The sequence below is a fragment of the Podarcis muralis genome, chromosome 10 (assembly GCF_964188315.1).
Source record: "Podarcis muralis chromosome 10, rPodMur119.hap1.1, whole genome shotgun sequence".
In the NCBI taxonomy this organism is placed as follows: domain Eukaryota; kingdom Metazoa; phylum Chordata; class Lepidosauria; order Squamata; family Lacertidae; genus Podarcis; species Podarcis muralis.
In genome coordinates, this window is record NC_135664.1 from 32,289,943 (window position 1) to 32,300,083 (window position 10,141).

The 10,141-nt window shown below is 43.6% G+C and overlaps 1 protein-coding gene across 1 annotated transcript; it reads right to left on the reverse strand.

The window, feature by feature from the left end:
• Positions 1–3,267: 3,267 nt before the first annotated feature.
• Positions 3,268–9,838, reverse strand: IFNG (interferon gamma). The gene is made up of 4 exons (XM_028746907.2): positions 9,650–9,838; positions 7,430–7,504; positions 6,430–6,615; positions 3,268–3,660 (listed from the first exon to the last, which is right to left on the reverse strand). The coding sequence occupies exons 1-4, from the start codon at positions 9,767–9,769 to the stop codon at positions 3,511–3,513; spliced, it is 531 nt and encodes a 176-aa protein (XP_028602740.2). The 5' UTR covers positions 9,770–9,838; the 3' UTR covers positions 3,268–3,510.
• Between the last annotated feature and the right edge of the window lie 303 nt (positions 9,839–10,141).

Sequence of the window (10,141 nt, forward strand, 5' to 3'; positions counted from 1 at the left end):
AGCCTTGCAGGAATTCCCCACAGGGCTCCCCACGCTGCGGATAGCAGCCTGCTGCCTGGCGGGTGGGGCGCCCTGAAGCAGAGCACCCCTCGCGCCAGGCATACATCCGCAGAGTGGGGAGCCTTGCAGGAATTCCCCACAGGGCTCCCCACGCTGCGGATAGCAGCCTGCTGCCTGGCGGGTGGGGCGCCCTGAAGCAGAGCGCCCCTCGCGCCAGGCATACATCCACAGAGTGGGGAGGCTTGCAGGAGTTCCCCACAGGGCTCCCTATGCTGCGGATAGCAGCCTGCTGCCTGGCGGGTGGGGCGCACTGAAGCAGAGCTCCCCGCCCGCCGGACAGACATCGGCCAGCCCCACAAGCTTGGGGACAGCAGGGAGGCGCAGCGCCACTATCCCGCTGTTCCTCGACCTGGTTCGGTTTCCCTGACCTGCTTTTGGGGGGGAAATAAAGGGGAAAATTTTTTCCTTTATTTCCCCCCCAAAAAACTAGGTGCGTCCTATGGTCCGGTGCGTCCAATCGTGCGAAAAATACGGTACCTTGCATCATTGGCAAGAAGATGTATTGACACGCTCCCAAGACCATGAGCCAGAAACTCAAAGTTTGCTTTTTATTGCCCTTTGTGCTCCACCAGTGACTCCCTCCATGAGCCTCCCATTCTCAGAAATGCCCCCATGTTCTGATTATATATAGCCATGCATTGGCAGGGAAATGGGGAAATAAGATTTTATGGAGCTCTCACAAGCTTCTCCATGAGTAAATGTTGCAAGCATCCTTGATGGGACAGAGCCCTAAATATTTAGGATCAAGGTGCTAGCTGCATGTTTTGAATTTTTTAATTAATGAAGTACTGTATTGCCTATGAAGGCTGAAGTTGAGCAATAAAAACAATTACTTTGATTATTTATTGTCCCTGTCTGCAGTGATTCTGCTTTAAATGACTGCTAAAATGGCACTGTGGGTTAAACCACAGAGCCTAGGACTTGCCAATCAGAAGGTCGGCGGTTCGAATCCCCGCGACGGGGTGAGCTCCCGTTGCTCAGTCCCTGCTCCTGCCAACCTAGCAGTTCAAAAGCACGTCAAAGTGCAAGTAGATAAATAGGTGGGAAGGTAAACGGCGTTTCTGTGTGTTGCTCTGGTTTGCCGGAAGCGGCTTAGTCATGCTGGCCACATGACCCGGAAGCTGTTTGCGGACAAACGCCAGCTCCCTCGGCCTATAGAGCAAGATGAGTGCCGCAACTCCAGAGTCGTCCACGACTGGACTTAACGGTCAGAGGTCCCTTTACCTAAAATGTATGTGCAGCATATACAGTGGTACCTCGGGTTACATATGCTTCAGGTTATATACGCTTCAGGTTACAGACTCTGCTAACCCAGAAATAGTACCTTGGGTTAAGAACTTTGCTTCAGGATGAGAACAGAAATCGTGCTCTGGCGGCGCGGCGGCAGCAGGAGGCCCCATTAGCTAAAGTGGTGCTTCAGGTTAAGAACAGTTTCAGGTTAAGAACGGATCTCCAGAACGAATTAAGTACTTAACCCGAGGTACCACTGTATATTTATTACTCAGCTGCTATATCCTTTTGAACGATATGCTCACTGTATCATTTGTTTCTTCTTCTTACTAGAAGATTTAGGTTTATCTTGAGTGGGCTTGATCTAAAAAGGCAGCTTATAAGTATTTAAATGGATAAATAAATTAGGGGGTTTTTTTAAAAAAATTATCACAGTTATTCAGTGGCCAAGGATTGCTTTGCTGTGCATCAGTAAGCAAATGAGCAGCTACGGTTTCATCTTCATTAAAGTTTTTATCCAGTATGCCCACCCGTTGGCTAATCTGACTTCTCCATTCAATGGAAAAGATGGACCTATATAAATTGCTGCCTCTGTCACGCAGGGCATCCCAGAAACCTAGTTATTCTGCAGATCTCCTTCTCTGTGGGTGGAGAGAGAGGTCCACCTTTGGACCGGGAGTCCACCCTGGATGCCTCCCCAGAGCAGCAGTGGAAAGGTCTGCTTCTGCTGCACCTCCAACTATGATGTTCTGAGAGCATAGAGGGCAAAAGGCATATTTGTTAGGGAAAGTTTTGAAAGTTCTCATGTTACCTTGACACATCCTTGGAATGGGGAGAGGGGAAAGTGCGCCATTCCTGGAGCTGTCGTATATCCTTTCCCTGCAGCCAACTACTCCCGCCTTCCATCCTGGCTGGTGTGAGATTTGGCAGGGTGATTCTGCCACCACTGATCCTCACTACCCTAGCTTCCTCAGATTGCTCTGTTCATTGGATAGAAGTTGTAAGCAGGGGACACTCCCAATGTACATTGGACCAGGTACACCAACCAAAATATTCCCATCACTGGTCCTGCTGCCAGCCTCCCACACTGCTTCTGCCTTCTGAACTATGTCCCTCTGCAAACGCTGTTCCTAATCTATACTGCCTTCCTGCTCCTGGGAAGATTCAGGGTCAGAAGGAGGGGGCAGCTCCCACCATTCCTCCTCAACATGGTCCCTGACAATAAATAAATGTATTGCTTGTGTATGGTGTACTGCATATGAAACTTAACAAGAATGTACCACTGGACAAGTTACTGTAGTTACATGTTGTTCTTGAAAACCAATAAAATTTGTTGGAGGGGTGGGGGGAGAATGGAAGATGGCAGGATCCCCAGGGCATAGCTGTCGACGTTTCCCTTTTCTTAAGGGAAATTCCCTTATTCCAAATAGGATTCCTCGCAAGAAAAGGGAAAGGTTGGCAGCTATGCCCCAGGGATGTGCTGCACAGAGAGCTGGCTTCAGGCCCATTGGCTGACTAACTCTGCGTTACAAACATGACATGAAGGCTGGCGATATCAGCCCTGCCATCAACTCTATTCACAATCAGTCTTGGGCAGAAAGACTTGAATTAAAATTTAAGCATGTGGATGGATGTCCTTATTTTCAGTTCTTCCCATGATTCCTTATGAGCACAAGGGCTCCCTCTGGTGCAGACACCCGCCCCACTTACAAAGACTTCCTTCTCACTGCCCTGATGGGGCAGCTCTGCACTCACAAGGAAATGGCAGTGGAGAATTGCCTCTTCCACTGAAGTGAACATGGAAGCCCTGTGTGGGTAGAAGCCCATTTCCCAATGGGGATCATGAAGTAATAATCAAACTAATTTCTTTCTCCAGTCTCTTTGTGATCTTCAGTTGCCAAAACAACAACAACAACAACACATGGCACTTTGGAAACAGAATAATATTTTCTTTAATTAAATAATTTATATGCACTCCATGGAAGATGCCAAGTAAACTCTGGACAGGTTCTAACTGACCCTGTTAACAAATATCAGAAGATAAATAGGAATTCAGTTCTATTAATTTATTAGATAACATGAATTATAAATACTTCAAATCAGATGCTGATTTGGTGTTTTTTTACAAAATTGGCATTTATAAATAATTATTTTAAACTGTTAAATATAAATAAATAGTTTTTATATATATTAAAAGGAGCTCTCTGTAGAAAAACAAGGCTAGCCTCTGGGATTTGGTTTGTATCGCATCGGGACGCTGGGGTTGTGCCTTCGACTTCTCCTCTTTCTTTTAACTTCCTCTTTGTTCACCTCCAACATGACGTCGTAAAATTCAGTGATTGCCTTGCGCTGGATTTTCACATTATCCATCTGATTAAAATGACAAAAATGAATTAGCTTAACAGTTCGCGGGGAATTATGCTCTGTGTATATTTACTGGAGAAATGGCACTTTAAAAAAAAATAATGTAATAACATTCCAGAAAGCCTATGAATGGCAGAAAGACAAACTCAAACGCCAGCAATGCAGATGTGGAGCTCCCTTGTTTATAAGCCACTTCTCATTCATTTCAGTCAAATAATAATAACACAATCCAAGAAAGCAAAATAATTATGCATCGTTCGTAGAGTCCCATCACCCTCACGGAAATGAAGGGGACAAATGCAAATACAGTGGTACCTCAGGTTAAGTACTTAATTCGTTCCGGAGGTCCGTACTTAACCTGAAACTGTTCTTAACCTGAAGCACCACTTTAGCTAATGGGGCCTCCTGCTGCCGCTGCACCGCCGGAGCACGATTTCTGTTCTCATCCTGAAGCAAAGTTCTTAACCTTAAGCACTATTTCTGGGTTAGTGGAGTCTGTAACCTGAAGCGTATGTAACCCGAGGTACCACTGTACACAATAGAGTAATACATGTGAATTATTGAATAGGGGTCAATGACCTACCCTTTATTATTTGTCTGGGTTTTACTCCACCCTTTCTCTATAACGGGGGGGCCAATGTGGTGCTCTACAGATCCCATCAGCCCCAGTGAGCAATGGGGCAGGGATAATGGGAGTTGTAGTCCAGCAACATCTGGAAGGCATCACATTGGCTATCCCAAGGTGGCATGCAGGGCCCCTCCTCCACCGTTTTTCCCAAGATAGGAAGGCGTATGAGGCAGTAGCTGACCCGAAGTCCAGTAATTATTATGGCTGAGCAGAAATGCCACCCTAGATCTAAGCAGTCTAATTCCAACATACCACTCATTAAATGACATTGACTGGTCACCAGCCCACATCTTGATTGACAATATCCTTGTAGCATTTAACAATGAAGACAACAACACTGTCTGTTTGTGAAACCGGCTAGAAAACACTGACTGGCTAGAAAACATGATTTAACTTCCTGTGGACCCATGACTGGTACCAAATAAAAATCTAGACTTGTTTAGCTTTCAATGCCTACTTATGCAAGGGATATACTGTATTTTTCTGTCTATAAGACGCCCCATGTATAAGATGCCCCCTATTTTGGGGGACTCGCCAATCTACCCTCGGCACTATCCATGTATAAGACACCCCCTAATTTTTGACATTGTTTTTTAGGGGGGGACCTAGTCTTATACACAGAAAAGTACGGTAATTCCTCATTTCATGCTCCTTTCATGTAGCATCTACTTCCTCCCCCCAACACCAATCAGACTTACGAGGGTTGCCATGTGTCCTCTTTTTCCAGGACACGTCCTCTTTTTCAGGGCTAAAATTTCTGTCCGGGTGGATTTTCTAAATTTGCCAAAATCTCCCTGGCTATACTTTCTGGGTGAGACATAGACATAACTGCTGGCTGAGGACTTGCTTTCCTCTTCTCCTGCTCCCCTCAGCAATATAGCACAGCTTCTATAGCCTACATATAGTAGGAGTATTTAAAATGAAAGTCGTCACAGCATCCTCTTTTTTGCTCTTCAAAATATGACAACCCTACTTGAGCAGTACTAAGAATTACATGATGGGGCTTTCTGTGATGAACCCGAAGTTGAGCGGGCCTGGGCTTGATGAGAACGTGGAGTGAAAACTGCCTGGCTACAGCTTTGTTTGCCTAATTGAGCTATTTTCGAGGAAGGTCAGGTTAACTTTTTTAATAAATACATTATGTGCAAACATCAGCATTGATCAGAACCCACAGATTCTGACTTTGACCTGTGTGGCAACCCTGCTGTGGTCAGACTTGACCTTAGGTGAATATCCTCATGTTCCCTATTGTTTCAAATTATCTGGTAACATATAATTGTGTGATGAGCTGCATTGCATTCCTAATAGATGGTAAGAAACGCCTGTGATTTTCAATGTGACGTTATTGGTAGCAGAGGAGATTTTCCAAATGCAATGCATCAGCAAGACTGTTGGCCCAAACCATTAACCTGTTGAAGCTTCTGCCAAAAGATTCCTTTAGTCCAGCATCCTGGTTTCCACAGGGGCCAAACATTGGCTTCAATGAAGTCCACAAGTAGGACATGAAGGCAGTGGGGTTCCCCTGCTTTCTAAACTAAAAAATTTTTAAATACACTTTCCCCATAGGAAAAGTTCTCCAATCCCTTGAATGTTTTAATTGCCCTTTTCTGCACATTTCCCATTCACAGAATAACCTTCTTAGAAGTGGTGGCCAGAACTCTATACAGTGGGTGGAGCTACACTCATGGTTTTTAACATGAAGGAAGGGTTTTGATAACTATATGGGCACATGACGTCCTACTTTGAACGTTTGTGATGCGTTATTAAAATGTGACACCAGAGGGTGTTACAGAAAATCCACCAAGACCACCCACCATGTATGATCTAGTTGAGATGCCTCATTGCTGGGATTGGACCAAGTGACCTTCAGAGTCCCTTCCAATTCTACATTCTATGATTCTGTGACCAACATCTCTTTCCTTTTTAGTCACTGCCACTTCACAGCACACCCGTCCTCCTTTGGGAGGAAGGGCAGGATATAAATTTAATGATTTAATTAATTAATTAATTGATTAATTGATTGATTGATTGATCCCAGTGTGTAACCCATCAGTCCATCCTTCAATAGCATAGAGTGAGCCACATATCCCTCAGATAGACAGACGTTATATTCAGTGACATAAGCAAAAGGAAGAATGCAATATTACCGGAAGTTTTGCTATCTCAATTAGATCTTTTGCTTTTTTCAAGCTTTCGCTGTAACTCTCTTTATAGACTTGCAGGACTTCTACCAAACTCCTGACGTCCTTTGGATTTTGAGTGCTGTTTAGATTAGTCAACAGGTCCCAGTATTTGGAAATCATCTGAGCGAGCAAGATCTTTCTTTCATGGGCCTGCCAGAAAACCAGCCCCAAAGAGAGAGAGAGAGAATGGATTAGTAACATTTCCCAATAACAGAAATATGGAAAATTATTACATAACATTTATCTCTTGTTCTTCCTTCCAAAATTGCCCAGGGCACCAAACAAGGCACTAAGATGATACAATTAAAAATAAAACAAATAAAAGCATTTGAAAACTTTAAGGGCATCTCAAAACTTATTAAAATATTAAGAGCCCCTAAAAACATTGACAATCAATCACATATCTTCAGATGTACTAAGGTCAAGGTTTCCAGGAACTGTATCTGCAATGTTCTTAAATTCCTTCTGAATGTTAATAATGAAGGACCTCAGAACCATCACGCAACCAAATTTTCTTATGGCCATTGTTGGCATTAGTGTTGCTATAGCTTGAGTCAGCCATTTGGCAAAAGCCAAAGCAGTGGTGAGCTCCCTTTTGAAACAAGAATGGCTTCTTGAGGGTTTCTCCTGATAGCACCAGAAGCACTCCAGTAAAAGTGATAGATTTCCACCTTTCACTTTTAGTTTACTTATCTCATTATGAAAGAGAATGTAAACAGTATGCCTGATCTACAAAGCTGTCTGGTGATATTGTCTAGCCTTCCTCAATCTGGGGGCTGCTGGGAGTTATAGTTCAAGACATCTGGAGGGCACCGGGTTAGAGAATGATGATATAGTCCATGTGAGGGTGGAGTGGAGAGTTAATAGTCTGAGGCCAACTGCTAGGCAGCAACTGACATTTCACGTCAGATGATTGGTGTTGTACGAAACCTGTCCAAATATTTACACAAATTGAGACAATTACCTGTGACCATAGAGCGTTCTTCAGATGAGTCCTGAAAATAGAGCCACCCTCGGCAACATCAGGCTGACTGGTGTTCTGCAATACAAAACGCAAATGTCTCAACCAAACGTGTAGCATTATTCAGTCTGGGCCATGAACATTCAGGCTCAGCTCCAGCATTTTTCCTCCTTAGTCACATGGCTGAGGCCCAGATGTACAGCTCATATCCACCATGGGTGCCAACTTGAATAAAATATTGGGGGGGGGGCACAGGCAAGACATGATATGGTGCGCACACACCATTTGAATGGCATATATGCCTATCAACTTTGGGAATCCCGTCCCCCTCAAATATTTTATTGGGGGGGTGACATCCCCTCGGCCCCTAGGAGTTGGCTGCTATGGTATCTACAGAAGCAGTGTGTTAGACAGGCCCCCTCCCTGTTGAACATTCAGGCACCTACTGAAGACTTATTTTCTTCCAGCAGGCATTTCAACAAAATTCTGATTTCATCATTTTAACTGTATTATTATTATTATTATTATTATTATTATTATTATTATTATACACTGCTTTGAGATTTTTGTAATTAAGACTATTGTAATTAAATGGCATATAAATTGTCCCCCCGCCCCAGGTTTGAGTCATCTGATTCACTTCAAAGATAACTTTAAAGCAAATTTCCTCAACAGGGCTGGACTTATAGGTTTCAGTTTAGAAAGACTATGTATACTCTGCTTTCACTTCCACTTACACCCTGGATCTTTACCCAGGAGCAGTCTCCCCTCTCCTGATACCTTCTAAATGTTTTGGACAACAATTCCCATAATCTTTGCTCATTGCCCATGCTTAATAATAATAATAATAATAATAATAATAATAATAATACCCCACCCATCTGACTGGGTTGCCCCAGCCACTCTGGGTGGCTTCCAACATTGTAGTCTGAAACATCTGGAGAAGGTTAGGTTAGTGAATGCTGCCCTAGAGGAACAAACACATTCTGATGGACTAAATGTGCATGAGTTATTTTCACTTGAATATCTTCTACATTTAACAAATCAATTCACCAAGCTGACAATCTTCCTTCTTTTTTTAAGTACCGTGTGTCTCAGCCAAGATGGACACCTATTATAACATTATAAAACTTGAATAACAGAACTGACAACAAGCTTGTATCGACCACTGTGGAGAGATGCTCGACCAAACAGAGGGTAAAGGTATGGCAGGCAATACATTTACAACGGGCTCCAAGCCAGGAGGGAGCAAGTATGAAGAAGGAGCGGTAGCCAAAGAGTCAAGAGCTAGACTATGGTGAGGCTTGTCACTGCAACATAGAAGGAAGGAAAAGGCAGCACTTCTGAGGTTCACTTCTGAGTGAGTTAAGAGGAGGAGGAAAGGAGAGGCGACCGATGTAACTGAAGAAAGAGGGGTTAATGAGGAAGCAAAACTGCTTAGATAAGCAGATCTCAGGAGGGATTTGAGGATGGGAAAGGCTCTAAACTCATCTGAATGCAGAGATCACCAGTTGTCACCTCCCCGAAGGCACAAGAATCCCTCGGTTTTTGAAGGCCCTTGGGGTCCCTAATGGGGGGGGGGGAGCCCTCACACTGATATATATGCACCCTGGACTTTATGGAGAGGGGCACATTATAATTGAAATAAGCAATAAAAGCAGCAGCAGGAACAATCATCATAATTTATATAATATTTAGGAAAATACATTCCCATGAGGAATTCACTTTTGTATTGTTCAACGTCACAGTGAAAAGCACTCGATAGATATGAAGCTGTGCTAAGAAAGAGGTTGTGATTATCTTGGGCTAGTCTTAGAAGAGGTGGCTGGTTCTGTGAGGGCTGAAAGAATGAAATATGTTTTGCGTGGCAAGTGACCGGTTGTGCTCGCCCACTCCATCTAGTCGATTCCTATTCCTGAACGATTCATTATGAAGAAAAGCACACATAGATTTGTACCAGCTGTACACATCAGGCTGATGACTAATACTAAATTGTGTGGTCTTATAAAACACCGAGGATATTTCAAATTCTCTTGTGAAGGCAATGGAAGAAACTTCCCTACAACTTTACAAGAATCACCGAAATCGGTAAAATACAAAATGAATGACACATACTGTCGTAAAACCAGGTCTTAGCTCTCTGCCCAAGAATATTGGCATCCTCAAATAAGCCAGAGTATAGGCAAATGAAGAAAAGACAATATTATCAGAAGTTATACTTACAAATTCTCTCTGCAGCTTGCTTATATGTTCTTTCATGCTTTCAAAAAGTGGCCCAGAGGGGACACGTCCATCAGAATAACTAATAGCCAGAAAGAGGAACAGGCAAATCTTCCAAACCATGGTTCTTGACTCAAAATGGAAGTGCTGCTTTGTTGTATGTTTGGATGTCAGTCCCCCTGGAGTCGTCTAACTTGGTTGTCAACGGCACTTTCCAGTTTGATCTTAGCCACTCTGGGTGGTGATATTTATACCTGGCCGCTGAACATTTTTATGCATTTTTCACACATTTCAGGAGATGGTGTTAGATAGGAGGCGTGTCTGGTGTTTATTAATAGGCTTGGTTTGTGGGATTGGAGTGTTTAAAGTTTCCTTTAAATGACTAGGTTCCCCATGATGAACGATTAGCTACGTGTCCAACCTATGGTTCTTCAAGGATCCCTCGAAAGCATGCCCACACCACCAAGAGGACACAGGAGAATTTCCACATCAGCC

Coding starts and splice junctions, on each gene's coding strand:
- IFNG (XM_028746907.2), bottom strand. CDS start 9,769: ATGGTTTGGAAGATTTGCCTGTTCCTCTTTCTGGCTATTAGTTATTCT. Junction 6,616..7,429: donor AGAACGCTCTATGGTCACAG/GTAATTGTCTCA, acceptor GTTTTCTGGCAG/GCCCATGAAAGAAAGATCTT. Junction 3,661..6,429: donor TTGAGATAGCAAAACTTCCG/GTAATATTGCAT, acceptor CATTTTAATCAG/ATGGATAATGTGAAAATCCA.